Raw genomic sequence first — 27,230 nt, 5'->3', positions numbered from 1 at the left:
AACCACGTCGGTCCCCAGGGGACAACGGGGCCCGAGCGTGACTGGATAAAACATCACGCGCGAGGCTCCCGTTTGGAACAAGCCAGGTTTAATGTCTGGAAGGTGATGGAAGAAACCAAAACAAAGACCCCAGAGGGCTGCCCCAACCCCCCTGGGGACATTTGCGAGGGGGAGTGGTGGCCCCAAGTGCAAAGTATGAAGGTGACATTTTTGTGTGCTGACAGCAGGGGAGAAACGCGGCTGTTCTGCCCCAAAAAACTGCCTGGGAGTGCGCGGCGCTGAGGCTACAGGTAGTAAAAAGTGAGCTACAAAACAAAAAAAAAAAGGGCTTTAAAAAGTGAACCCCTTCCCCAAATAAATAAACCACCGCCACCACGTGCCCCTGTGCCTGGCCACCCCGAGGTCCCTCCTGCTGTCACCAGCACCCTCGGTGCCACTTTGCTGTGGGGATGCTCTGCAAGGCACCGAAATGCTTTTGGAGTGGCAGACCTCTTCCTGGAGCCTTGTGGTGACAGGGACATCAGGAGCACAGTGTCCCCAAGCCCTGTCTGACAGGGACAGGGACCTCTCCCAGCAGCTCTGCACATGGACAATCGCTGGGAGATGGTGAGCGACCTCCTTGTGCCCACCAAAACCTCCTGCGTGGGGACACACATGGGGTCCCTCCGTGTCCCCATGGCCACTCTGATGCCAGTGCTCTCCACTGTCCCCAGCACTTGTCCCACGTCCCCACAGCAGTGAGGGGACCCACCAGACCGGTGCCACTACGTGTCCAGGGACAGGAATGTGACATTGCCCTCTGTGTCCAGGCACAGCCCCTGGTTGTCCTCGGGCCCTGACACCGAGCGCCCACTGCCACCACCGTCCTGCAGCAGTGTCCCCTCCAGCACCTGACGGTTGTCCATGTCCCTGGGGCGGGTGACAGGCGAATCCTGGTCCCCAGGGCCAGGTGACAGGTGCTCAGTGTCAACAGACTCTGAGTCTGGTGTCTTGCAGCCGCTGTTGTCCTCATCCAAGGGGCTCTCAGTCTCTTCCAGCTCCGTGTCTGACTCTCCTTCCTCCTCCTCGTCGTCCTCCTCCTCCTCGTCCAGTGTCAGCTCAAACTGGAACTTGTCGGCGGTGGCAGGGGACACCCCAGGTTCCTCAGGTGGTGGGGATGGGCTGCGTGGGATCATGCTCTGGTACCACTCCCGGTTGTCCTCCAGCGTGTCCAGGATCGCTTGGGCATCAGGGTGCACCAGGTCAGCCCATGCCTCCCACAGGGGGTGGGCGATGAAGTCGATGAAGCCCACCTGGAGGAAGGCAAAGCTGAGCCCCCAGCCCGTTCCTGTGGCCCCCGATTCATCTCCATGACCCCCATCTCATCCCTGTGGTGCCCATCTTGTCACCATGGGGCTGACCTCATCCCCACAGCCCCCACCCCATCCCCACAGCCCCCAGCCCCACGTCACTGCCCCACCTGGGACTTCTCCACAGAGGCTGTGTGCTTGTCACACATGGGGCTGATCTCCATCCCCTTCTCCCTCTCCCGGTCTCCCTGGTGGAAGAACTCCACCATGATCCGATCAGTCCACTGCCGGTAGAGCTCCAGTGGTTTCGTGGGGTTGCTGAGGTCGGAGCAATGCACCATGTTCTGCAGAACCTGTGAACACAGCCACCGTGTCCTTTGTCCCCCAGGGCCACCACCCTTGTGCCGAGAACACCCTTGGTCATGGCCAACCAAGGTTTGAAGAGGTGGTGGCACCACACAGGACATCCCGGCAGCCCCAGCTGCAACCAGGACCAAGACCTGCACTACCAGGAAGGTTTTCCCACTCCTTTCCCCACCTGGATCCGGTCAGAATAGTTATCCAGCAGCAGCACCCCCAGGCTGGTCACCTTCTTGGTCTCCACCATGGTTTTCAAATCTGCCAGCAGGTTCATGTGCTTGGACATATCTGTGGCCAGGACCTGGGTTGAACAAGCCAGGAAGAAGGCTCAACCTGACCCCAGCACAAAGCCCCCCAGCACCCTAGGGTGGCCTTGACCCCCCCCGTACCATGTCGATGACCATTTTACGGAGCGACTGCCTCTGCTTCTTGCTGAGGTTTTGGAAGATGTCACAGTTTTCCTCCTGGAGAAGCTTGAAGCCCACAGCCAGGTGGTGGTTCTCCAGCACCGAGGCATCGTTGTACATCAGCGCCAGCTCCGAGTCTGTGAGGTGGCAGTGGTCACCCGAAGGTGGCTCCAGGATGCCAGTGTCCCCTGCACCCTCCCAGCTCCATCCCTGCACCCCAGCTCACTGGTATTGATGAGGAACTGGTTGGAGACCCCAGGGTGGTCGACATCGTGGATGGCGCTGGCGAAGATGGCAGCCATGATCTCCAGGTCTGTGAAGACAGCCTGGGAACGGTGGGGAAAAGGCATTGCAGGTGGCCACTCCTGGTGGCCTTGGTAGCCTTGGGTGACCGGGCCTCACCTCCAGAGCAGGCGTGGAGAGGAGGACATGGGTGGACTGCGCCACGTCAGCAGCGTGGATGTTGTTGTGGTAGGCCACGTCAATGTGGTAGTGATCCTCCAGGGTCAGCATGTAGGTGATGAAGGTGTCAACGGGGATGTGGAAGGTCTTCATCAGGTCACGCTCCTGCAGGGAGGCAGGAGGTGGCATGTCCCCATCCAGCCAAGGGGACAGGGCCACCCCTTTGGGACACTGACCTGGAAGATGCTGTACATGATGACCGTCAGCGGGCGGTTCCCCGAGTACTCAGCGACTTTGAAGATGTCGAGCCCCCATTTGTTGGTGTCCTCCAGTTCCTGGGGACCAAAAAGACAGAGGTGGGTGTTGGGGGGGCCACTGACACCAGGGACCCCCAGTTGGGTCACTCAAGCTGGAGCCCACCTTGGCCAACAGCTCTTCCTGGTCCGTCCTCACCCCGAAGCGGGGGATGGTGGTGGCGGTGAGGTTGGAGCTGTGCATGAGCTTCCTGACACCACTGATCTGGGACATGGGACGTTTCCTCCTCTCCTTCTCCTTCTCCTTGGCCAGTGCCGAGGGGAGCTCCACCTCATGCTGCTTGTCTGGGTCAGCACAGGGTGGGGAGGGAGCCATGAACAGGGTGGGAGCACGACCACCACCTGCCCCCTGCCACCATCCCCACCAGGATGTTGTCACCGTGATGTCATCTGGAGCATCACCCCAACATCATGGCAAAGGAGGATGTTTCTGGGGGGATGCTTTCCCTCCTCACCTCCTGCATGGGCAGCAGGGACAGCCCCAATGCACCAGGACACACCAGAATCCACCAGTGCTCCCAGTCAGGACACCCCCAAGGCAGCAAATCCCACGGGAACTCCCCCACCCCCCAATTTAATTCCTTGGCAAGAACCAAGTGGGACCCAACCACCATCCCTGCAGGCACCCAGTGCCACCAGCTTGATGCAGGTGCTAAGACCACCCTGGGGCTGGCTGAGGTGACACTGGGCAGTGTCCCCTGGGGAAAAAGGGGGGAGAATTGGGAAGGGGGGTGTCCTCACCCAGGAAGGTGCTGGAGATGTACTCGGACACCTGATTCCCGGAGCGGCTCGTCTCCGAGAGGTGGGTCAGCTCCCGGCTCAGCATCCGCTTGAACTGCAGGCAGCAGGGCTCAGGCAGGACCCCCCCTGGGCTGCCTGACCTAGGGGGGTGGGCTGTGACCCGCCTGGGGGGTGCTTTGTGCCCCCCAGGGTGATGGGTGGGGGCTCCACGCTGTGTTTTTTACCTTGTTGGAAGCCATCTCGCTGACTGAGTGCCTGGTCTGCAGTGTCTCCAGCTGCTCCAAACACCAATCCAGCTCCTCCAGGGTCTCCCGTGAGAGCTTCTGGTGGGCATCCTCTGCTGGGGACACCCGTCACCTTGGCAAGGGACCTGCCAGCAAGTGGCACGGCCACCCAGCATGGGGACACACACACAGGGTCCTGGCACCACGGGGCTGTGTCCCACCGAGCCCCCATGGCGAGGAGGGGTCTGGGGGCACGGGGGGACCTGGGGGTCGGGTGTCCCCAGGCAGGGGGGGGGCCTCAACCCCGTCACAGGGCACGTGGCATGCCACAATGTCCCCACGGGGGTGACAGCCAGCCCCAGGGGCCCTGCTGGGGTTTTATTAATGGAAGGTTTGACGTCAACCTCGGCCGCCGCCGCACGAAGGGCGGGAGGAGCCACCAAAAATCAGACATGGAACCCAAAGGGCAAAGCCACAGCTCTGTCCCAGCCGGGCTGGGGGGAGGGGGGGGACACCTTGGTGTGTCCCCTTTGTCAGCTCGTGGCCCAACAGGACCTGTCCCCACTGATACAGGGACAAAAATCATCCCTAGAGACTCACCGGCCAGGCTGGCCTTGCTCCCGGAGGGCAGGCTGCTGCTTGATGCTCGTCTGCAAAACGGGGGTGGAGGAGATGGTTGGGACCCCCCAGGGCTGTGCTCCCCCCCTTTCTGGAGTCACAGCACCCCCCCTCCTAAAGTGAGACCCTTCCCCTCTTCATCCCCCCCCCCACTCACTTGCTGCCAGAGCGGTCCTGGAGATGGGTGAGGTTGCTGCGGACGGTGCGGAGGCTGGCCAGGACCTGGAGGGGGAGGGAGAGGGGGGCTGGGTTCAGGTGGACCCCCTCAAGACACCCCCCAAACACCCTGTCCCCTCCTCACCAAGGCGTGGGGACAGCACCTACCTGGGCGAAGGGGGTGACAATCATGTCTTCTCCATGGCTGGGGGAGCAAAGGGAGAATGAGCGGTGGGGAAGGGAGCAGGGGGGTCTCGGGGGGGGGTTGGGGAAGGGGAGGAGACACACTCACAGGTCGCTGGCAATGGAGGAGTTGCGGGACATGGCTTTTGGGGACAGATCGTAGTCGCTGTCGGAGCGGTAGAGGAAGGATTCCCGGCGCTGGCCATGGGGGAAGGAGCCCTGCAGGACCAGCCCCGCGCCCGGGCTGGCCTGGGGGTCCGCTGCTCCCCGGCCCGAGGGGCCATTCTCCAGGTCGAATCTAGGGGGAGGGAAAGGGGGGGACAGACAGGGGATAAAGGTGGCATTAGGAGCATGGATGTCAGCTCATGGGGCTAGGGGATGCCATGGGGTTTGTTGGGATCTCTGTGCCACCGTCAGCACGCTCCAGGTTGGTGGCTTCCCACGGTGACATCAGCCAGCACGTAGCATGGCCCTGCCAGCTCCTTCATCCCGGGGCTGAGAACGGGCACAACTCGGTGCACGTGGAGCCCCTGCCAGCAGGGACATTGGCTGAGGTGGGTTGTCCCATGTCACCTGGTTGGGACAGGACCCACCATCCTGAAACCACCGGTTCCTGCCTGTCTTGTCCCCTCCCTGTCCCCAGCACCGTGGTCCCCGATTGCCCCGAGTCCTGGAAAGCCCCAAAGCCTCCATCAGCCCCAGCTCGGGGTGCCGTGTCCCCACGGCAGGGACAGTGTCCCGGCCACAACACAAAGGCAGGGGACACCAAAGTACAGAAGACATCAGAGAAGCTAAGCCCTGCCCCCTGGGGACACGCCGGTGGTGGCCTGGGGACACCCCAACAAGAGTCACCTGGAAGCCACGCGTGTCCACGGGGGGGACGGACAAGGGGACAGGGACCTGCAGTGTCCCCGTGGTGGCCTCACCCCACCCCCACCCCGCTCCGCTGGCCCCGGGGTCATGGGAAAGGTTGAGAACGCGGGGAAACAGGAAGGGCTACCCGGTGCCTGTCCCCTCCTGCCACCACCACGGCGACACGGGCAAGCTACTGGGTGAACTGGGAAAGTGCGGGGTCCACTGGGGTCACCCTGTCGTCCCCCTCCCCTCCCGCCGCTGTCACCTACCCGATGCAGGAATGTCTCCGGGACGGGCACCGGCTGCACGGCAGCATCGCTCCGGCAGTGCCACCCGCAGCCCCGCGAGGTGGCTGTCCCTCTCCCCGGCAGTGACAGTGACAGTGCCAGCCAGGCACCGCGTCACGCCGTCCCGCACCCCCTTGTTTTCCTGCTTCGTGTCCCCGATGGTACCCGGGACACAAAGCCCCATTGTGACTTCCCCGGCCCCGCGGGTGATGCCCGCGTCTGCTCCCGGCCGTGTGCCACCACCTCGGACCCCGGTGCCACCCCCAGGGGACAACCCGTGGAGGGGACACAAACCCAGTCAAACCTCAGGGTTGAGTGTCAGGGTTAACAACGGCTGAGCTGGCGCGGGGGGGACGGGACGGGACACTATAAATAGATTCTGTGGCTGCCAAAGAGTGATCTGGTGACCCCCCCGGCGCCTGCAATGAGGGCAGCACCCCCAGCACCCCAAAAAAACCCTACAGAGCTCCAAGGAGGGGGGCAGCAGGACTGAGTCCCGGGGGGGGAGGTAAAAAAACCCTTCTGCCCTCCCTGCCACCCCCCACCATGGGGCAAACCCCCTTGGCACCTGCCTGGCCACCACTGCAGTGAATGTGCCCGTGCTCAGTCAGTGCCCCCCCGCCCCACTCCCCCGGGACCCCCCCTGTCCCCTGTTCCCCCCCCCCCATGTCCCCACAGCCTTGGGAACGTGCTGTGGGGGGGGGGTAGGGGGTGGGGGAGGCGGGGAAAGACCGACCCCAGCCCGGCAGCACAACCCGGTGCCTGCTCCCACCCTCGCTGGGGACCCCCCGGGGGTGTCCCCCCGCCCTTACCCGAGGGGATGTGTGACGGTGAAACGCCGCTGGAGGCGGATGCTCTGGGTCACCAGGAGCTTCTTGAAGAGGACGGGAGAATTGCAGGGGGAATTGCGGGGGGAATTGCGGGGAGAATTGTGGGGGGAGTGCTGAGGAGAAGCCCGGGCGGTGGGCAGCATGGGAGAGCTCAGGGACCCCCGGTAAGGGGACAAGGACAGCGAGGCCACGGTGCGGAGCAGGGAGCCTGAGCCCGTCCCAGCTCTGGTCCCGGCGGCCCCGGGAAAGTTTCCATCCTCATCCCCCCCCCTCCTCGGCCCCCGCGCCTGGGAAATTAAACAACTGTCTGGCTCCGGCAGCCGGCACATGGAGTGGGTGTCCCCCCCCCTCCACCCCTGGCTGTATCCCCCCCCCCCCACGGTGTGTTCCTGGCTTCCCGAGCACGTGGCCCCCGGCTGGCCCTGTGCCATCGGTCATTCTGCTGTCCCCAAGGTGGCAGCTGCTCCCCACAAGGGCAGGGGGGGCTCTGAGAGGACACATGGCAAATGCCACACTGATCCTCGGAGAAAAGGAACGGCCACGGTGCCAGCAAGGGACATGTCAGAGCCTGGAGTATCCCAGACACATGGTGTGACCCTGCCAAGGTGCCAGCAAGGGACATGGGGGCTCCTGGACATCCAGAGTGGCCCTGCCACGGTGCCACCAAAAGACATGGCTGAGCCTGGAGCATCCTGGACACATGATGTGGCCCTGACACAGTGCCACCAAGGCACATGTGAGAGTCAAACCCACCCAAGGACTTACCTTGTGTCCCCAGCACCTCCCTGCCACATGACAAGCTGCCTCCTGGGGCCATACCCGATGGGGACAGGGAGCAGCAGGACAAGGCCAAGCTGGTGGCAGTGCCACCCACAATGAAGCTGCTGGCCCAGCCTTGGGAGCTGGGTGGCCACCTCCTGTTCCCAGTAGCCACAAAAATACCCAGTAGCTGGAAGGGACCCAGGAGGGACAGTGCCACATGCCACCTGTAGCGACCCCAAACACCTTGCTGGTCCCCTTGCTTCCAAGGGGTGGCAAACACGAACATGGGGACATCAGGGCAGAGGGACACTGGGGTAGGGGCAGAGCTGGGGCAGCAGCCAGCAGCCCCTGGGACAGCCGGGGAGGAGGGGACACAGGACAGCCAGTCCCTGTCCCCGGGACAGCCAGTCCCTGTCCCCTCCCGGGCTGTGGCTGTCCCCGCGGGCCACGTGTAGGGGCAGCGAGCGACACCGGAGCCAGGTCCCTCGGCCCTGCCAGCTTCGTGCTGTCCCCAAGAGCCGGGCTGGGACAGGCGAGGGGCGGAGAGAGCCCAAAAATAACCCTGCAGTGCCCGAGCCACAGGGGGAGGGACCGAGGTCACCTCTGGGCCCCTGCGGTGACACCGCCTGGGACAGGGAGGGCGTGATGAGGATGAGGACAAGGGGGTCAGGACGGAGGTGGCGGGCGTGGGGACAGGGACAGGGTGGTGGGGACATTTTAGGGACTCTGACGGTGACGCTCTCGGTGCCGGTGTCCCTGAAGCTATTCCCGGTGTCCCTAGTGCCACTCCCGGTGCCCCCGGTGCCGGTGAAGCTCCCGGTGCCCCCGGTGCCGTTCCCGGTGTTCCCGGTACCGTTCCCGGTGCTGCTGTCCGCTCTACGGTGCTGAAACCGGGAGCGGTCCCGGCAACAGCGCCCTACCCATCCCGGTACCACCGGAGCGATCAACCCCTCCTCCTCCTTCCCTCCTTTCCCTTCAACCCCAATCCCTTCCCGTTCCGTTCTTACCGGGGGGGCTCGGCCTCGTCGCCGCTGCTGGGCCCACTCTCCTCGATGGTGAAGACCACCCGGGCGGTCTCGGGCTCGGGGCCGCGGGACCCCTCCGCCCACCGGCAACCCAGCGGCGGCAACAACGGGCTCCCGGAGAAACGCCGGCGAACGGCACCGATCACCGGCACCGGGCCCGACGGGGCGGCCTCGGCGGAGTCGCGACAACGCTGCGGGGAAAAAGCAGGAGGAGACGGAGTGGGGGCGGTGAAGGACACCGGTACCGGGAGCTCTGCAGGGTGCTGCTGCCCGGTGTCCGTGTGGCGTTTCTCCCCGTTCAGCACCGGGGTCCCTCCCCCCCCTCCTCCCCCCTTCTCCCCGGCACCGGGTGCCGGTACAGCGCGAGCTCCCCCTGCCGGGCACGGGGGGGCACCGGGAGGGGGGAGGGCACGGGACCAAGGGCATTGCCGGTGGACCGGGAACGGTTCAGCCCGTGGCGCACGGAGCTGCCGGGATTCCCCCACCCCCAACCTCTCGCCTCCCTCCCGGGACCCCACCGGAAAATCTCCCGGAGCCGGCGCGCAATTAAGGAGAGGTGAATAATAATTAACCGCCCATTAAAGGGATAATTAACTCCCCCGCTTAAGGGCCGCCATCCCGGTTATTACTGCCCGGGGGCCCCGGTGCTGAGACGCTCGTCCCGGGGACACCCTCTCGCTCCCCCCACCCTCCCCGGTGCTCCCCGGTACCGGTGCCGGTGCCGGTCTCACCTCCGCACCCAGGAAGGACAGCGTCGTCCGACTCCGTCGCATCTCGGTCCCTGCCGGGGGGCGGCTCCGGGAGTAGCGGCCTTGGGGGGCTCAGCAGCGGGACCCCACCCCCCCCAACTCCGAGTCCCGTGATTTACCGGCACCGGAGCCTCGGGTTTCAGGGTCCCATCCTGGTACCGCCGATCCCAACACTCGGTGTCACCAAATGGGGACAAGCCACCCCAGGGGACACAAGCACCAGGCCACAGGGATAGCTCCCAACACACTGCGACCCCACCGCTGTCCCATGAACGATCAGCCACGACCACCCGCTACCCACCATCCCCGGGGCACCGGGGGACACCGGGGGGACACCGGGTGGGGTGGCGCCCACGGAGATTCCTACATCTCCACCGGCCCCGGGAGCAGCTTCAGCCCAAGGCTGGGGAATGCCGAGTCCCGGGGTGAGGGTCCACATCCCCCTCCAGCCCCCGCCCCTCACCCGTAGCCCCTTACCGGTGCCCGGTCCCCACCGTGTATCGCGGTCCTGCCGGGTGCGGTGGCCCCGGCGGAGTGCAGCGGAGCAGAAGGAAAGCGCCGTGCGTGCCTGACCGCTCGCTCCCTCCCTCCCATCCCACCCCGCCGGGGGGGGTTTGCGTGGCCCCCACCACCCTACGCACCACCGAACGGCACCCCGCACCCACCCTGCCCGGCCTGGGGGCACCCCAAAAGCCTCCAACCCAGTCTGGAGGACCCTAAAAGCCGTCAGGATCTCCCACGGGACCAGGGTGGATGGGAAACCAGAACCGAGGCAGCAGCTTCTTTATTCATCAGCGTGGGGGGGGGGTCACCTGGGGGCGGGGTGGGTGTCGTGGGACCCCTCCATCACTTTGCTCTAGGGAAAAGAAAGCGGGGTGAGCACCCACAGCTTGGCCGTGCTGCCCACCCACCCCCCGTCCCCCCACGCACCATGGGCACCTCGTCCAGGTGGCGGAACCGGGGGGTCCGGTGCTGGCACAGCTGCACCAGCAGCAGGGCTGCCCCCCCCGCCAGCAGGCAGATGAAGAGGCAGATGATGATGATGGTGAAAGGGCTGATCTGGGCAGGGGGCTGCGCTGTGGGGGGGAAACAGGCACCTCATAAACCCCTCCACGCCCCCGCCCCAGCAGCACCGCAAAGGTTCTGGGGGCTCCAGACTGCCTCCAGGTCCCTGTGTCCCCCCCCTCGCTGTCCCATCCCAGCACACAGCTCCCCTGTCACCTCCACCAACCAAGGGCCCACGCACCCTCCCTGGTTGGGGTCCCAAGAGGCAGAAAGGGGGAGTTCTCACCCCTCTGCCCCCCAGGGAGGACGGGGCAGCACAGGGGGGCTCTGGGTGCACCCAGAGATCTGCCCTCTGCCCCCTGCCCCCCCTCCTGTGAGCACAGCCCCTGAGTTGGGGGTGCAGGGGGGGATCAGCAGCACTGACCATAGCCATGGGGGTCCCATGCACCCCACGGGGGGGTTCCCTGCCTGTCTGGTACCCCCTCCCAAGCCACGCTCTCACCAGAGCTGCCATCTATGGTGCTGCTGCTGCTGGCTGATGTCATCCTGGAGCGGGATGGATGCACCGTGGCCAGGGAGCTGAGGGAGGGAGATGGAGCCATGGAGGTGCTGGATGGAGAGAGCAGTGGTGGAGACTGGGTGGTGATTGGGTTGGGTGGGGATGGAGATGGTGGTGTGGTTGTGTTGGACGGGGATGGTGCCATGCTTGTGTTGGATGGAGATGGTGGTGTGGTTGTGTTGGATGGAGATGGTGGTGTGGTTGTGGTGGGTGGGGATGGTGGTGTGGTTGTGTTGGATGGAGATGGTGGTGTGGTTGTGTTGGATGGAGATGGTGCTGTGGTTGTGTTGGATGGAGATGGTGCTGTGGTTGTGTTGGATGGAGATGGTGCTGTGGTTGTGTTGGATGGAGATGGTGGTGTGGTTGTGGTGGGTGGGGATGGTGGTGTGGTTGTGTTGGATGGAGATGGTGTGGTTGTGTTGGATGGAGATGGTGGTGTGGTTGTGTTGGATGGAGATGGTGCTGTGGTTGTGTTGGATGGAGATGGTGGTGTGGTTGTGGTGGGTGGAGGTGTCAGGGAGGGAGATGGTGTCATGGTTGTGGTGGGTGGAGATGGTGTGGTTATGGCTATCAAAGACATCCTTGTGCTGCTCAGTGCTGTTGAGGTTGTTGTGGAGGGAGATGATGCTGTGGTGGTTTTGAGAGAAGGTATCAGAGCTGCTGCTGCTGCTGTGGTTGTTTTGCTGGATGGAGACATGCTGGATGTTCTGGAGTTGGTGGCTGAGCGGGATGGTGACAATGCCAGGTCTGTCCCTGAGCTGATTTGAGGCACGGAGGTGGAGACATGTCCCAGCTCTAAGGTGTGCAGGAGGGATCAGGTCAGTGAGGGGCTGTGGGGCAGGCAGGGCCCTGGAAAGGCAGCAGCACCCAGCCCAGCTCCCAGCCTCAGGGTGCACGTTGTCCCGGTGGTGTCACAGGCAGAGAACCAGAAAAATGAGATTTCACCAGCACCAAAACCCAGAAACCCAGGGTTGGGAAGAGCCAAGATCCCATGGCAGGGGGGTGAGCAGAGCAGTGGGGTGGTGGTGGCCATGTGCCAGCCCGGGCTTTGTGACACCCACCAGACAACTCCCCCAGGCAAGGGGGACATTGCTGAGGCCACCTGGGACGTGGCAGTGCCCTCACCCACCCCACTTCTGTTTGCACAAGAGGAGTGGGGCCAGCCCAGCCCCACGGGCCAACCCAAAAGAAAACACCCCACGGCAGAGCCAGCACCCACATGAGGTCAGTATGGTTGGGTGCCAGGGGTCCCCACAGCCACCATGCCCACCAGGAAGGGTTGTTCCCAGCTGTCACCATGGTGGTGGGCCCAGCGCCCAGCACCCATCACCTGCCGTGCCGAGACGGGGAAACTGAGGCACCCCGGGGTACAGGGAGGGGTTCTGGGGGGCCAGACTGGAAACTGGGGAGCCACGGCACGGGGTACCGGGGCCCTCTGCCTCCGGCATGCCAAGGCGGTGCCGAAGCACCCACGCCACTGCCAGAACCAGCCGGCCCAGCCGGTTTGGCAGCACCGGGGCCGCATCCTGCCCCACGGTGCTGCCGGCACGGGTGGGGCCGGGTCTGGCTCCCAGCCCGGCGAGCCCCCCGGGGGGAGCGTCCCCAACGGGCTCCCGGTACACCCGGGCGTGGGGTGCAGACCCCACATCGTGCCACGGGGCCCCGGGCTGCCCCAAGGCAGAGCTGGACTCCCGCCTGGTCAGCCCGGTCCCGGGGGGCACAGGGACACCCTCCAACCCCCCGGTAGCCCTGAGCACACCGGACAGAGCAGAACGAGGGGGAACACACGGGCTCCCCTTCCGGAGCACCCAGACTCCCCCCTCCGGTGCTCCGGGACTGCTCGGGGGAGGAGACCACCGACCCGTGCCACCGGGAAGCAAACACCCCCGGTACTGCGGGGGGGGATACAAACCCCCAGCCCCCTCCCCGGTGCCCCCCGGTACCTGCAGCGAGCAGGGCAGAGGCGCAGCAGAGCAGCAGACGGAGGGTGCCCCGGGCCATGCCGCCACCCCGGGACCGCTCCGCTGCCGCCTTTATCCGCCCCGAGGGAGGCGAGGGGGGGGGAGGAGGGGGACCCCGCCCGCAGCTCCTCCTGTGGGTCCCGGGCAGAGCCGAACCCCCAGGACTATTCCCCCCCTCCCCCTCCTCCGAGGGCATCCATCCCTCCTGGCCAACCCTGCCTCAGTTTCCCCCAACCGGGCACCGGGAGTCAGCTCTGAGTGCCCCAGCCCGGGGTGTGATAAGGGGACCTGGGGACAAGGAGGGCTGGGGACATGGGGACACAGAGGGGCGGGGACATAGATGTATGGGGACAGAAGGGTGTGGGGACACAGGGAACTTGGGGACACAGAGAGCTGGGGATGTGGGGAGACAGGAAACTTGGGGACATGGGGGCACAGAGGGGTGGGGATGTGGGGACAGATGTATGGAGACAGAAGGGTGGGGGGACACAGGGAACTTGAGGACATAGAGAGTTAGGGATGTGGGGGGACACGGAGATGTGGGAAACTTGGGGACACAGCCACTCGATGATACAGGGACGTGGGGATGTGGGGACACACAGACATGGTCCAGGGCACACGATGATGTGGTGACACTTGTAGCTGGGCAGGTGGGGACACCGGGCCCCATGCTGGAAGCAGCCATAGGGACATGGGGACACCCCCGTTGTGTCTGGGTGCTGCCATGGCACATCCGGGGTGCAGCACGGCCACACCACAGCTGCTTCCACGCGGTGGGGACGGTGCCGACGTGCTGCTTCCTCCTAGCAAACCTTGCGGGGTCCCTGGGGAGGCCACGGTCCCCCATGGCAGGACTCCAGCGTGTCAGGGTCCCCATCAGCCCCCCCAGAGCAGGACTGGGACAATACCCGGTGGTGGCAGGGGATGGAATGTCGTGGCACCGTATGGCACGGCTGGAACAGGCCAGGGCTGCCTGGTGGAAGCCAAGGAGACCTTCCTGCCATCGAGGCCACCGTCCCCCAAAACTCCAGGGAATGAGGGTCCATCCCTTGGGTGTTGCTCCAGGGGACGGAGCCTCCTCGCAGGTGGTGGTCATGGAGGAGGAGGATGGCAGTGCCGGGAAGCCATGGGCAGCTGCCAAAGCCCGGGGAGGAGCCGCCAAGGGCCAACCCGGCCTTGGGGGGTGACCCCAGGGTGCTGTGGGGGTGTCGGTGACCTCCCTACCATGCAGGTACCAGCCACCCAAAGGTGCTGACAGGACGACAGCCGGGACAAAGCCACAGCCACCATCAGGGCTCCCAACCACACCACCTCCCCTCTCGCTGGGATCCCCCCCTCCCTCAGCCCCCAGACACCCCCAAGAGACCCCCGCGTAACCCGACACCCCCCAAAACCCCATCGCATCCCATCCTATAACCCAAGCACAAAGAACCCCCCCCAAACACTCCACCGCCCCCCCCCAGCATCCCCCTCAACACTCTCCCACCCCCCGGACACCCAGATTCGGGTGTCCCCCAAAACCCCGGGGAGGGTCACCCCATACACCCCCTCCTAGTCCCCCGGTAGCCCCTCAGTCCCCACCGGCAGCCATCACCCCCTTCCCCCCCCCCCCCCTTTCCCCCTTCCCGCCCCAAGATGGCCGCGCCGCTTCCTGCCCGCGCCGAGGCCCCATCCGCCCCCCCCCCCTGCTCCATGTCCTCCCCCCGCTCCCCGGGCGCAGCAGACAGCCAGAGGCGGTTCTGGGTGGCGAGGGGGTTTTACTGGGATCCTGACTGGAATGTCTCGGGGGAGCGAAGGCAGAGAAAGGGGGTGGGGAGTGTGTTCATGGGGGATGGGGGGTTCACCCCATGCTCCCCCTTCAGAGTCCATAATCGGGGCGGGAAGGCACCCCCGCCCCCCCCCCTCCATCCTCCCCTCCCACCCTCAGTCCCGCGGGGCCCATCAGTCCGTAGCCGAGCCCCAAATCCCTCTTTCCCCGGAGGGAAGGCTGAGGGGAGTCCTCCCCCCTCCCCGAAATTCCCGAGAAGGGTGTGAGGGGGGGGGATGTTCAGTAAGCCGGCACCTGGTGCTGGTGCTGGGGCAGGAGCTGGCAGCCGCTGTTGACGTGGCTGAGGACTTTCTGCTTGAGCTGGGCGACCTGCTCCCGGAGCAGGCTGGCGGTGGAGGCCAGCTCCGTGTTCTGACTCTTGAGACTTTTCACTTTTTCTTCCAAACGAGAGATCCTTTCCAGCTTCCTCTTGCGACATTTAGAAGCGGCGATCCGATTCCTCAAACGCTTGCGTTCCGCCTTGATACGCTCCTGCGTGTCCATGTCGATGGGGGAGAGCGGGGGACTCTCCCCGAAACTCGGCACCTCCGGGACGATTTGGGGTTCGTCTTTTAAAGGAGGTGGAGGAGGAGGCGGAGGGGGAAGCCGAGGCGGGGGAGCGGCGAAAGGGCCGGGATCGGCGGCGTAGCTGACCGCCGGGTAGCTGCTGAGGTTGGCGTAGACCGGCGGCTCCGGGGCCAGGCCGGCGGCGGGCAACTCGCCCGCGCTGCTGCCGCCTCCTCCTCCTCCTCCTCCGCCTCCTCCTCCACCTCCACCGCCGCCGCTCCCCGCCGCGCTGCCGCCGCCGCCGCCGCCCAGCTGGTTCTGCTTGTGCAAGTCCTCCAGGGCTTTAACGAAACCTTCGGCAAACTCCTGTTCCTCCGAAGCCGCCGCTTTAGGGTAAAGGAACTGGCCGCTGGTGGGGGTGGTGGTGATCATCCCGTTGGACTGGATGATGAGCCGCTCCAGTTCGGGGGAAGCCAATTTTAACAGCCCCAATTCAGCCGAACCCAACAATCCCGCCGCTTCACCGCTCGGACCTTTCAAAGCCGCCGCTACCTGCTCCGGTAAGGCCATACCGAGCGCGTCCTTCTTCATCATGCTGCCGCCGGGGAAGGGCAGGAGGAGCCCGCTGCTACCGGAGGACGGGACGAAACCGCTGCCGAGGCCGCTCAACACATCATCATGGTAGAAGGGTGTTTCCATCCTCCTCCCCCGCCCGGCTGCGGGGGAACGGGGCCGGGGCGGGGGGGAGGGAAGGGAGGGAAGGAGGGAACGGGGGGAAGCACCGTGCTGCGGGAGGGGGGGGAAGGGAGGGCGGGGGGAGCGCCGGTAGCACCGGCGGCGGGCCCAGCTCCTGCGCGCGCACACACACGCGTCTGCCGCCGCCGCGGCCCCCGCCGCGCATTAAATACCCGGCGGCGCGGCGGTGACCTCACCACGCTCGTCTCTGATTGGCTGAAGATGACGTCCTCGCCCCGCCTCTCTTTGCATCTGAGAGGCGGGGCTTAGGGAGGCGGGGACACGCCCACCGCTGGCTCCGCCGTTGCCGGGGCAACCGGCGGGTAAACGGGACAACAGCGCGAGGGCCCCTGGGCTGACGTCAGGGCGGGGGAGGCGCAGGTCACGTGGCCCAGGGGCACAAAGGGAGGGAGGGGGCGGGCACCGGGCCCGGTACCGGGCACCGCCTGGAACCGGGCAATGGAGCGGGGCACCGGCAGCCCGAGGGCACCCAACTGCGGCGGGACCGACCCAGTGGGGGGGAGGCTGCACGGTGGAACGGAGCCACCGTGGCTCCCGACACCTCCCGCGGTTCCTCTTCTTCTGTTTGAAGAACCGTCCGTACATCCCGTGGTTCCCGGACCGAGCCCAGCGCTTCGGATCCACGGGGACCTCTCCCGGCTCCCCGGGGAAGGTGTTAAACGGCGGGAACGGCGGTGGCGGCGGCTGACGTCACACCGGCCAAGCCCGCGGGCGGCTGAGGGGGTGGATCCGCGTCAGCAGTGACGTCACCCATCCCCGCGTGCAGCCGCTGCGTGGGGGGGCGGCAGCACCGACAATAACCCCCCCCGGTAGCTCTCCCCCCCCTCCGGTAACCATCCCCCTACCTCCGGTTAATGTCCCCCTACCCCGGGTTAAACCCCGCACCGGTGGCTGCGGCCCCGGGGGTCCCGGCAGGGCAGGGACGGTGGTGACACGGGGGCGGTGGGGACACGGGGGCAGTGGGGACGCGGAGCCGCCCTTAATGGCATCCAGATGGCTCCTGCGCTAACGGGGGAGAAAAATCGTGCGAGGGGGGCTTGTCCGGGGGGACATTGAGCCCTCGACGGCTGTGCTGGCCCCGTGTCCCCTGTGGCAGCTGGCACGTTGTAGGGACAGTGTGACAAGGCGTGGGGCACGGCACGAGAACGGCGACAGCCGTGGGGACAGCGTGGCACAGGGACAATATGGGGTGGCACGGCTCAGGGAGGCCACAGGGGACACGGGTGACAGGCGGTGAACCCGGGACAGGCGGTGCCAGCACCGGGGACACGGTGACACGAGGGGACTGTGACCGGCAGGACCCTCCCTGCCTCCCCCCCAGCTGCAGTTCATTAAAACCCGAATTAATCCCGGTTAATCAACCCAGAGCGTGGGTCAGCCCGGGGATGGAGTCCCCCCCAGTCCCTGCCACCCCCACCGTGTCCCCAGGAGCTCGGTGTCCCCAGGTGAAGCCACCATCCCCGTTTCCGCCCCCAGCCCGTCATTAGGGTGCGGCTGGACCGGCAGGTTCTGCTTTTCCATCCTGACGAAACCCGGCGGGTGAGGGACAAAGGGGTGGGGGGGGACACACACACGACAAGAAAGGGTCCGTGGGGTCCCCTCCCCCCAACATTAGCTGGCTGTCCCCCTGCCCGTGTCCCCATCCCAATCTGGGACAAAATGAGAACCAAGTTTGGGCTGAAGGTGCTCGAATGAGTTTTAGGGTGGAACAAAGAAGTCCCCGGGGCCTCCCTGAAGAGCGGCTGGCTGGTGGCCCAGGGACATGAGCCACTAGCCACCTCCCGGCTGGGCCCAGCTGCTGGTAAAACCCCAGTAAAACCCCAGTAAAACCTCAGTAAAACCCCAGTAAAACCACACCATCCCCCCCGAGGGGCTCAGCACCCCAAAATTTCCCCCTTTCCCCCCCATCACCACCGGTGCTCAGCCCACTCACCCCTTTGTCCCCAAACCCCAGCCCCCCCCCCACGTCTCGCCGGTGACAGCCCGGGGTCAGGCAGCAGCTTCATTTTCTTAATGAGGGTTTAATGAGGGGGATGATTCAGTGACCCCTTCCACAGCTTGGCCCCCGTGGGGACAGTCCCCAGGGTGGTGGCAGTGTCACCATCACCTCGGCTGGTCCCGGAGGGGCACGAGGTGGCCCCCCCAGCACCCCCTGAGTGGCTCCTCCATACCTGCCAGGGAGAAATTCACTGCACCCCCCCTAAATGGGGGGTCCCTAAATGGGGGGGTCCCTAAATGGAGGGTCCCTAAATGGCCCCTATTACCCCCAAATTTCCCCCCCCCTCTCCCTCCCCCCTTCCCTCGGGGATCCATTCCCAACCGGCTCCATTCCACCGTGTGGCAAGCTGGGATCTGAGCCAAGGTGCCACCACCGACCGGATCCCAAATCCCAAGCAGGGGACCGAGAAGGTGGAGAAGAAAATAAAAACCAACGAAACAACAACATAAAAACTCCCCCCAAAAAGAAAAAAACCAAAACAAAAAAAAAAAGAAAAGAAGAAAAAAATAAAAAAGGAAAAAAAGAAAAAAAAGGAAAAAACAAAAAAAGGAAAAAAAAAAAAGAAAAAAGAAAAAAAGAAAAAGAAAAGAAAAAAGAAAAAAGGAAAAAAGAAAAAAGAAAAAAAGAAAAAAAGGAAAAAAAGAAAAAGAAAAAAGAAAAAGGGAAAAAGAAAAAAGAAAAAAAGGAAAAAGAAAAAAGAAAAAAAGAAAAAGGGAAAAAAGAAAAAAAGAAAAAAGGAAAAAAGAAAAAAGAAAAAAAAAGAAAAAAGGGAAAAAAGAAAAAAAGAAAAAAAAAAAAAAGAAAAAAAGGAAAAAGAAAAAAAAGCCACCCTGAAACGCCCCCTCCCCCTCCAAAAAAAGAAAAGAAAAAAAAAAGAAAAACCAAATCAACAAAAAACCCCAACCAACCAAAAATACCCAAACCGACCCAAACCAAACATTTGGACCCGAACAGAAGGTTCGGTGGCACCACGGGCAGCGGAGGAGCCGCCTGTGAGTCAGGGCCAGGGGGAGGGAGGGAGGAACCGAACTGGGAAAAACAAGAAGTCCCCGCTTGCCAGCCCCGATCCCCCAGGGGCCACTGGGGCCCCCGACAAACTCGAGAGAAAAAAATAATAAAAAAAAGGCATAAAACGCGTTTAAAAAAGGACAAAAAAATTAAAAAAAAAAGCATAAAAAGGAGGAGTGCTTGCTGGGTATTTTTAGTTGCTTAGCGCAGCCCTGAAGTATTTCAGCAGCCACTCCCTCCGCGTCCCAGTCGCTGCTCTGGAACTATTCCTGGGCCACCCCAGGCCTGAGTCATGGCACGACGGCCCTGGAGCTGCACCCCCCCTCCGAAAACAAACAAAAAAAAATCAGGGGAAAGGAGCCAGGAGGGTTTCCAGGGTGTTTTTTTTGCTGGGTGTCCCCCCACCCCGCACCCCATCCCGTCTTTCCGGCCGGGACGCGTTGGCTCCCACCCACGCCGGCAGCGAAGCTCAACCCTTTTTCCTCCTCTCTGCTTTGTTGCTTTTATCTCACTCCTCCCTGGTTTGGTTGGTTTTTTTTTTTTCTTTTGCAGCTTGCACACACACCCCCCCCCCCTCCGGAGCTTGAATTGTTTTTTATTTAGGGCTGGAAAGCCCCAAAGCCACCGGCGAGCATCACCGCGGAGCTGTGGTCCACCCAACCTGCTGGAAATGGCAGCAGGGCCAAAACTATTCCTGGAGAGGGGGTGGGGAGGCAACCATGAAGGCTGTGAAAGGCTCTGGTGGTAATTAAAGCCAAGAAGTTAACGAGTTCCAAGGCCCCAGCCTCGCCAGGAGATAAGATGTTCTTGGAGAACCCAACCCTGAGCTGAAGCCAAAGGTCCCATTGTTGCAGTGAAGATTTATCCAGTGGGAACAGACCCGAAATCCAGACAGTTCCCTCCTTCTCCAGCCCCAACACGTGGAGTTTCTGTGGCTGGAGGCAGGGAGCAGGCTGGGAGGAGGAATATCTGAGACAGGGTGGGGGATTTGAGAGCAAATATCTAGGAGGGAGGAAGGGAGGGAGGACACAGGTGCCTCCTTCCCAGCATTGGGAATTGGCTCCTTGGGAGAAGCTGGGATGGAGAGCTGGCAGGGAACACCTCAGGGAGGAAAAGTGGTTGGGGAGGACACATGGGTGCTGTTGGAAACCAAAGTTGGGGCCTGGGGTGTGGGCAAAGAGAGAAGGAGGCAGTTTGTACAGGTGGGTGATTTATTCCTACTCCCCACTGAGCACAACTTGTAGAAACATTAAAAAAATAAGTATCTATAAAAGCAGGTTCTTCACCCATTTTCTCCCTCCAGTGGTGATGGCAGAGGAGGCTCCAAGAGAGGAATCAGTTGGAAAAACAAAACACAAACAAACCCATAAAGAAACTGTTCAAAACAAATCACAAGATCAGGCTTTCCCCCTCAAATTCAATTATTTCATCTCTCCCAGGGGCTAAGCCAAGGTCAGAGCCTCTTTCTCCCCCAGGCAGAGCCTCAGTTGGGATATTTTTGGGGTGCATTTTGCTCATGGGAACCCTGAGTGCCATGGGATGGAAGATTGGAGCAACCCAAGGTGGGAATTCCCAGGAATCTGAAGGTAGAGGAGGGGACACACTGGTCTGTGGCACCAGGGAAGGGATTTGCTGCCTGGAAGTGACAAGAGCAGAGAAAAATCAATCACCAGGTAGCAGGAGGAGAAGAAAAAAAAAAAGGTTGAGAAATATTATTGGAGTTCAGGACTTGGTGTCAATGGCACAGGGGGAAAAAGAAATCCCAGCTCAGCAGGAGCAGGGAGAGTAAAGGGGCAAGAAAACACAGAAAAGCTTTTCCTTTCATGGCAACTTCTCACCTGAAGTCCTATCAGTTAATAATCTAATTGGGGAACTCTCATTTATCACAAAACTTGGAAAAAAAAACCAAACTTGGGAGGATTCATCCCAACCTCAACCCCAGAACTCCCCAGCAACAGAAAAGCAGCAAGAGCTTCCAAGCTGGTTGTTCTTCATAACCCCCAGATCTTTAAGACTTCTCCTGTGAAGCCACAATTGCCTCAAGTTCAGCATTTTCAAACCAAAACACATCTGTTACCAAGCTTCAAGTATATATATTAAAAATAAAACTACTCCCAAACAAGCCAGTAAGCCTTTGCCTTCCTTCTCACACCAACTCAGCTTGGAAATGAAACCTGGGGAGCCTGAAAAATAAACCTGTGCTCTCTTGTTCTCTCTCTCTCTCAGGAGAAAGCAGAAATTAAGTCTTTAACCATGAATAATTATTTTTTTTTAAATATTTCCAATGATTTGCTGCCTACAAGGAGTGAATTTACCCCTTTACCCAATTCAATTGCCAGGGGGGTGGAGGGGGGTGTCCCAAACCAGATGATTCGGGCAGGGATGGACTGGGAGAGGAGCAGAAAGGGAACATTTGTGGTTTGTTTGTTGCAGACGTGGCAATCCTGAGGTGCTAAAAAGCCACCCAGGGGTGGTGGCACTGTCCCCAGCTTGTCCTCATTGCTTTGCTGCTTGTCTGCCTGGCTTCTTTTCCTGCTGCCCTCTTCCACTGCCTGGGATTCCTCGACCACGGCCACCAAAGACACCTGTAGGACCAGAGAGAAGAGAGCAGGGATGAGCTGGGTGTCCTGCAAGCAAACCCAAGGGAGGTGGATGACTTGAAGATTGGCTGCAAAACAGCTAAAAAGTACTTCCTTCCTGCCCCTATTCACCCCAAAAGCAACTCCAGGCTCCCAGCAGTCATTTTTCTCCTGGAATCTGGCTGGGGATCTCTTCCCTCAGCTCCTCAGAGCTTCTCTAGAGCCTCCAGGAGACACCCCTAAACCAAAGGCAAAAAAGAAAACTTGCTCCAAAGCCCTGGAGTCCTTGGGATGCTCAGCAAAACAGCTAAAAAGTAGTTCCTTCCTGCCCCTATTCACCCCAAAAGCAACTCCAGGCTCCCAGCAGTCATTTTTCTCCTGGAATCTGGCTGGGGATCTCCTCCCACAGGAGGCAGAACCCAAAGAGACCCCAGAGCTTCTCTAGAGCCTTCAGGAGACATCCCTAAACCAAAGGCAAAAAAGAAAACTTGCTCCAAAGCCCTGGAGTCCTTGGGATGCTCAGCAAAACCTGAATTTGGCAAGGCAAGAAGTAAAAGATGCAGGATTACCAGTGTCAGGAACAATAATCCTTTAACTCCATGCACAATTACAGCTTTCCTCCTGCCTGTTGGCCTTTTATTTTTTATTTTTTTTATTAAAAAAAATTGTTTTAACCCTCCTCCCTTCTTGCTCAGGAATGAGAGCCAAACCTTTTGAGCTAATTAGCAAATGCCAAAGCTTCCCTTGAGAAACCAAACCAAACCAAACCAAACCAAACCCTTCCATCAGCAAACTGAAGCTGCACATCAAACCAGGAGGGAAACTCCACCTCCAAAAAACACAGCCTCAGCTCTCCAGGTGGAGATTTCCACACAGCAAAGCAAACCTGGCAGCTCAAATGTTTGTCCAAATAACCAGATCCCAGAAAAAAAAAAAGAATAATAATAAAAAAACCCAAAATAAAATAGAAAAAAAAAGAAAAAAGCTGTTCTGCCAAGTGCTTTGGACACTGCAAAGGGAAGGAGGAAAAATAAAAACGCCTTCAGATTTGTAAAGGTCATTTCTGCATGCTGGGAGCTTCCAGGAGGCAGCAGGAATCTCATGGGTTTTGTTGTTTTTCCCTCCAAAAATCCCTGGGGAGTGGGAGATGCTGCAGGGTGTGGGTGTGGGGATGGCCCTGGGTCAATCCTGGCTCTCCTTCCACCTTCCAAATGCTCCTGGTGTTTCAGCAGGGATTACTGTGCCCCTTGGAGCCTCAGTCCCCAAGGAGCCTTGAAAAACTTCAGCATTTCCTCAGCAAAACTCCTGAGTTTTGGTGCAGGAAATGAGGATTTTGAAGCTCCTCAGTTAGCAACCCCAGGGCCAAGAGGGGAGACCTCAAAGGGGATCAGGAAGATGTGGCAGAAGGGGGAGCAGGGAGGGAGATGGCTCTGAAAGGAGAGAAAGAGCTCTGAAAAACAACTCTGAGAGGAGAGAAAGGACCCTGAGAGGAGAGAAAGAGCTTTGAGGAGAGAAAGAGCTCTGAGAGGAGAGAAAGGACCCTGAGAGGAGAGAAAGGACCCTGAGAGGAGGGAAAGGACCCCGAGAGGAGGGAAAGGACCCCGAGAGGAGGGAAAGGACCCTGAGAGGAGGGAAAGGACCCCGAGAGGAGGGAAAGGACCCCGAGAGGAGGGAAAGGACCCCGAGAGGAGAGAAAGGACCCTGAGAGGAGAGAAAGAGCTCTGAAAAACAACTCTGAGGAGAGAAACAGCTCTGGAAAACAACTCTGAGAGGAGGGAAAGGACCCTGAGAGGAGAGAAAGGACCCCGAGAGGAGGGAAAGGGCTCTGAGAGGAGAGAAAGGACCCTGAGAGGAGAGAAAGAGCTCTGAGAGGAGGGAAAGGACCCCGAGAGGAGAGAAAGGACCCTGAGAGGAGAGAAAGGACCCCGAGAGGAGAGAAAGGACCCTGAGAGGAGGGAAAGGACCCTGAGAGGAGGGAAAGGGCTCTGAGAGGAGAGAAAGGACCCTGAGAGGAGAGAAAGAGCTCTGAAAAACAACTCTGAGGAGAGAAACAGCTCTGGAAAACAACTCTGAGAGGAGAGAAAGGACCCTGAGAGGAGAGATCTGAGAGGAGAGAAAGGGCTCTGGGAGGAGAGAAAGGACCCCGAGAGGAGAGAAGGGATCCCGAGAGGAGAGAAAGAGCTCTGAGAGAAAGGGCCCTGAGAGGAGAGAAAGGGCCCTGAGAGGAGAGAAAGGGCTCTGGGAGGAGAGAAAGGGCTCTGAGGTTTCCATCAGGACAGTCTGGGGAATAAAAAAAGCAAATCCATCCCCAGCTGAAGTGCTCTGAAAGCCTGAAGTGAGCCAGGGAAGGAAGAGTTGTTTGGGTGACCTGTTTTTTTTTAGCTCAGTGGCAACCTCCCCTTTAGCAGAGAATTACTGACCTCAAACAGGAGGAAGACAAACCCTCAGCTACATTAAAACCCCCCCAAAAAACCCAAGCCAAGATTAAAAGCCCCATTAGAATGGGGGAAATGCTAATGGTTTGATCTCCCCCACCACAGTTGGAGCCCCCATTCAACCAGTATCACCATTTCCTGCTCTCCCAGACCCCAGTTTTCCAGGGCCACATTCCTGAAGGATCCAGGAGGGGTTAAAGAACCCAAATCCAGCCTCTCTGAAGCTCCTTCCCAACCCCAGGAAGGAGAGAGGCACATCCTTGGCACCAATCCTTCCTCCTCCTTCTCTACAACCCAAACCTGATTCCCTTGCACCAGAGGTGAAACCTGGAGCCAGGGATCCCCCTCAGCCTTTTCCAAGCTGGAAAACTCCCCCTGTGGCATTTTTTTTTACCTCTTCCAGCACCTCCAATCCCACGGCCCTTTTGCTGCTTCTGCTGCTGCATCCCCCCACGGCCTCTGCCCTTGGACACCACCTCTTCCTTCACCATATCAATGATTTCATCAGGGATCCGGAGGTATTTGATGGTGCTGCCACGGATGTAGCACTCTGGCATTCTCCAGAATTTGTCTCCATCCTGTCAGGGAAGCAGCAAATAAAAAGATAATAAAAAAAACCCCAAGAAACCCAGTGCTTTTGGATCATTCTGGGGGGCACTGGGGAGGTTCTGTCACTTCTGCTCAGGGTTTCTGCCCTTTTCAACACTTTCTGAAAGCATTTTCTGCAACTAGCTGACAAAAAATATGAAAATAGAGGGGTTTTCCCTCTCCCCAGTACAACCTGAGGGGTGGGAACTGAGCTAGGAGCAACTTTAGGTTAAATTTCTCCTGGGCACTCACAGAAAATGAAGGAAGAGGTTGAGGAGAGGAGGGAAAATGGGAACTGAGAGCAGCAGGGGAGAGGTGGGGGTGGTGAGTTCCACCCCAGAGCTCCAAAAAAACAACTCTGGCACCAAAAAACCCACCAAAAGTGCTGCCAAGGTGTGCACAGCAGGGCTGGGTTCTTCCTCTCACCTTCCCTCCCTCCGTCCCTCCTCCAGGGGGGGGATGGAGCAGGAATGGGGGGGCAGGAATGGAGCCAGCAGGGTGGGAAAGGGGAAGCAGCAGCTGCTGGATGGAATTTCTCTGGAGATTGAACCCCCTAAAATGGTTCTGGGGGCAGTGTGTGTGTGGGGGTGTGGTTTCTCAGAGCCATTTTGGGGTTTTTCCTCGCTGAGGAGGGTGGTGGTGGGAAGAGGAAGGAGCCCAACAACAATTTCCCTGCCCATGATGTCACAGGGAGGAGGGACAAAGGGACCCACACCTCCTGCCTCCCCTCCTGGGACTAAAAAAATTGCTTTTTTTTTCCCTCCCCCACCTTCTCCTCCTCCTCCCCTTCTCTCCAGGAGGAGTTATTTGGGGCGACTCTGCCTGCCCAGACAAATCCCTGCAGCACAAGAGGAGACAGAAGGAATCTGCTCCTAAAAAAAACACCCAAAAAAAACCCCCACCCTGTCCTGGCTCTGCCCTCTTGGCTCCCAACCTCCTCCTCTTCCTCGTTCCGGGCTCCCCGGAGTAAACATCTCCCTCCCTTCCTCCTCCTTCCTTCCCTCCCTGGGGGCCAGGGCTGCCGGTTCCTCGCCACCCCGTGCCATCTAGTGGCCAATCCCCACCAGTGCCACCAGTAAGGTGCTTCCAGTTGGGTTTTCCTTCGACTTTGGGAAGGATTTAGGGGGTTTGAAGCCAAGAGGATGGAGGGGGCTGCTTGGCTGGGGGACAGGATCCCTCTGAGTCCCTCCTGACATCCAAATGCACTTCCCAAACGCTGGCAGAATAAATCTGGGGGGGTAAAAAGGGTTGCTGAGAATGAGGGAATTTTTTTTTCTGATATTCCAGGGTAGGAATAGAGCAGGAAATGTGTCTGGGATCTTCCCAGTGAGGTTAAAACCCAGATCCCAAGCTCCTGAAGAACCTTTGGCCAAGGGCATCCCGGAGGGTGCAGAGCTCCACGGGCTCTGGTTGGAGGTGAAGGATGGGAGAGAAGAGATAAAAATATGGATTAAAACAGCAGGAAAAGGGAAGGGGAAACTCCCTGCCCGGGCAGAGGGAGATTCCTGAGCTTGGGAAGCTCCGTTTGGATTCGGGAGATGGGGGAATGGTGGCCCCGAGCCCCAGATTTGGGGGGGGGAACTTGGGGGACAGCCCCAAGTCCCAAATAATTACCTGAATCCCTTATTTCCCATAAAAAACCCACTCCCACGGCAGAGCTGGCCTCGAAGGAGGAGAGGAGGGACCCCCGGGTGACCCCGGTTCCCGGGGGGGTGATCCCGATTCCCGGGGGTGCATCCTTACCCGGGATGTGCAGATGACCTCCCGGAGGTTGATGTTCATCCAGTTGTCACAGCTCACCAGGTGCCCGTTGTACGTTTCCCCGTTCTTCAGCTCCACCAGCTGCGGGGGGGGGGGGGAAAATAAATAAATAAATAATGAAAAAATAATCCTCAAAGAAACCACCGAAAAACGGGAGTCAGGAGACGCCGGTCCCGGTATTAACGGGGTTGCGGGGGACGGTACTCACCATGGGGTGGTTCTGCGCCGTCTTCAGCAGGGACAGGGGCAGCTGGGAGAGGGAGAGAGGATTCAGGCAGCGCCGGGAACCGGGACACCCGCCGGGAACCGGGACACCCACCGGGAACCGGGACCAAGCAGCGGGCAGAGTCCAACCGGGCCCTCCCCACCCCTCCCGGCCCTTCCCACCGTTCCGGCCCCTCCCCACGGTCCCGGGTTGTCCCCCCAGCCCCGGTTCGGCCCGCTCCGCTCCGGTTCCTCACTCACCATCGTGCCGGAGCCCCGGAGCCGCCGCCGCGCCGGGCGCTGCCGCTGGACCCGCCCCCCTCCCCAGCGGAGCCAATCAGAGCGCGGCGCAGGTCAGGAGGAGCCAATCAGAGTGCGGCGCGGCTCCGGTCGAGCCAATCAGAGCGCGGCCCGGCTCCGCTCCGCGCTTTTTTGCGACAGCGCCGCAAAGCGAGGAGCGGTCCCGTTCCCCGGTGTCTCCTCCCGGTACCGGTGGATCCGCGCCGTGGTTCGCGCTCTCCCCGGGTCCCTCCCCCGAACGTGAGGGGACTGAGCGTTTCGTGGCGCTTTGACAAAGTCCCTCCGGAGCCCGCGCTGAGGCAGCCGCCCCGGAGTCCCTCAGACTCCCCCTCCCAGCTCCGGATAACGGGGAAACGTCCCCGGTCCCGCTCCCGCCTCCGGGATCTTTCCCGCTAAAGCGATTTCCGCCCAGCGGCGGAAGCGGCTCGTAGGGACCGCTCTAGGCGGCGGGGCGGAGTGAACTCAATGGTAGCGGGGCGGGGGGGACGGGGACGCTCTAGGCAGCGGGGCGGAGCGTGCTCGGTGGTGGCGGGGCGGGAGGGAGGGAGGGAGCGCTCAG

General features: G+C 60.8%; 4 protein-coding genes and 1 long non-coding RNA gene across 11 annotated transcripts; all 5 read right to left on the bottom strand.

The window, feature by feature from the left end:
• Positions 1–71: 71 nt before the first annotated feature.
• Positions 72–8,983, bottom strand: PDE4C (phosphodiesterase 4C). 7 transcript variants are annotated; one of them, XM_030466206.1, is made up of 16 exons: positions 6,649–7,420; positions 4,804–4,992; positions 4,680–4,716; positions 4,513–4,577; positions 4,338–4,387; positions 3,738–3,853; positions 3,514–3,607; positions 2,879–3,057; positions 2,695–2,793; positions 2,459–2,623; positions 2,283–2,382; positions 2,039–2,193; positions 1,828–1,950; positions 1,460–1,642; positions 891–1,292; positions 72–305 (listed from the first exon to the last, which is right to left on the bottom strand). In XM_030466206.1, the coding sequence occupies exons 1-16, from the start codon at positions 7,095–7,097 to the stop codon at positions 285–287; spliced, it is 2,427 nt and encodes an 808-aa protein (XP_030322066.1). In that variant the 5' UTR covers positions 7,098–7,420; the 3' UTR covers positions 72–284. The 7 variants fall into 7 exon arrangements, with proteins under 7 accessions (XP_030322066.1, XP_030322069.1, XP_030322071.1 ...); XM_030466209.1 differs by lacking the exon at positions 6,649–7,420 and adding an exon at positions 8,436–8,983 and having other exon boundaries at positions 72–1,292; XM_030466211.1 differs by lacking the exon at positions 6,649–7,420 and adding an exon at positions 8,436–8,983 and having other exon boundaries at positions 72–1,292; positions 3,738–3,850.
• LOC115599848 lies at positions 7,703–9,226 on the bottom strand. Its single transcript, XM_030466665.1, has 2 exons — positions 9,142–9,226; positions 7,703–8,644 (listed from the first exon to the last, which is right to left on the bottom strand). The coding sequence occupies exons 1-2, from the start codon at positions 9,224–9,226 to the stop codon at positions 7,722–7,724; spliced, it is 1,008 nt and encodes a 335-aa protein (XP_030322525.1). The 3' UTR covers positions 7,703–7,721.
• Positions 9,227–10,253: 1,027 nt separating this feature from the next.
• On the bottom strand, positions 10,254–12,766 carry LOC115599827. The gene is made up of 3 exons (XR_003988632.1): positions 12,710–12,766; positions 10,710–10,816; positions 10,254–10,278 (listed from the first exon to the last, which is right to left on the bottom strand). It is a non-coding gene; the product is annotated as an uncharacterized LOC115599827 (long non-coding RNA).
• A 1,698-nt stretch (positions 12,767–14,464) lies between these two features.
• Positions 14,465–15,911, bottom strand: JUND (JunD proto-oncogene, AP-1 transcription factor subunit). The gene has a single exon (XM_030466303.1). The coding sequence runs from the start codon at positions 15,738–15,740 to the stop codon at positions 14,775–14,777; it is 966 nt and encodes a 321-aa protein (XP_030322163.1). The 5' UTR covers positions 15,741–15,911; the 3' UTR covers positions 14,465–14,774.
• Positions 15,912–19,997: 4,086 nt separating this feature from the next.
• LSM4 (LSM4 homolog, U6 small nuclear RNA and mRNA degradation associated) lies at positions 19,998–27,083 on the bottom strand. Its single transcript, XM_030466347.1, has 5 exons — positions 26,633–27,083; positions 26,376–26,417; positions 26,150–26,248; positions 24,213–24,396; positions 19,998–21,389 (listed from the first exon to the last, which is right to left on the bottom strand). The coding sequence occupies exons 1-5, from the start codon at positions 26,633–26,635 to the stop codon at positions 21,301–21,303; spliced, it is 417 nt and encodes a 138-aa protein (XP_030322207.1). The 5' UTR covers positions 26,636–27,083; the 3' UTR covers positions 19,998–21,300.
• Between the last annotated feature and the right edge of the window lie 147 nt (positions 27,084–27,230).

The sequence above is a fragment of the Calypte anna genome, chromosome 28, assembly GCF_003957555.1.
Source record: "Calypte anna isolate BGI_N300 chromosome 28, bCalAnn1_v1.p, whole genome shotgun sequence".
Classification (NCBI taxonomy): domain Eukaryota; kingdom Metazoa; phylum Chordata; class Aves; order Apodiformes; family Trochilidae; genus Calypte; species Calypte anna.
This window is presented reverse-complemented; position numbering and strand designations above follow the sequence as displayed.

What these genes read in the sequence shown, in the direction of transcription:
- PDE4C (XM_030466204.1), bottom strand. Translation starts at nt 7,097, where the DNA reads ATGGCACAGGGCCAGCCGGGGGCCACGTGCTCGGGAAGCCAGGAACAC. An exon ending in CATCTCCAGCACCTTCCTGG is followed by an intron (nt 3,058 to 3,513) that starts GTGAGGACACCC and finishes GTGCTGACCCAG; the next exon opens with ACAAGCAGCATGAGGTGGAG. An exon ending in AGGAAGAGCTGTTGGCCAAG is followed by an intron (nt 2,794 to 2,878) that starts GTGGGCTCCAGC and finishes TTTGGTCCCCAG; the next exon opens with GAACTGGAGGACACCAACAA.
- LOC115599848 (XM_030466665.1), bottom strand. Translation starts at nt 9,226, where the DNA reads ATGCGACGGAGTCGGACGACGCTGTCCTTCCTGGGTGCGGAGGTGAGA. An exon ending in ACCGGGGAGCACCGGGGAGG is followed by an intron (nt 8,645 to 9,141) that starts GTGGGGGGAGCG and finishes TTTTCCCCGCAG; the next exon opens with CGTTGTCGCGACTCCGCCGA.
- JUND (XM_030466303.1), bottom strand. Translation starts at nt 15,740, where the DNA reads ATGGAAACACCCTTCTACCATGATGATGTGTTGAGCGGCCTCGGCAGC.
- LSM4 (XM_030466347.1), bottom strand. An exon ending in AGGTCATCTGCACATCCCGG is followed by an intron (nt 24,397 to 26,149) that starts GTAAGGATGCAC and finishes CTTCCCTGACAG; the next exon opens with GATGGAGACAAATTCTGGAG. An exon ending in GATTGGAGGTGCTGGAAGAG is followed by an intron (nt 21,390 to 24,212) that starts GTAAAAAAAAAT and finishes CTGGTCCTACAG; the next exon opens with GTGTCTTTGGTGGCCGTGGT.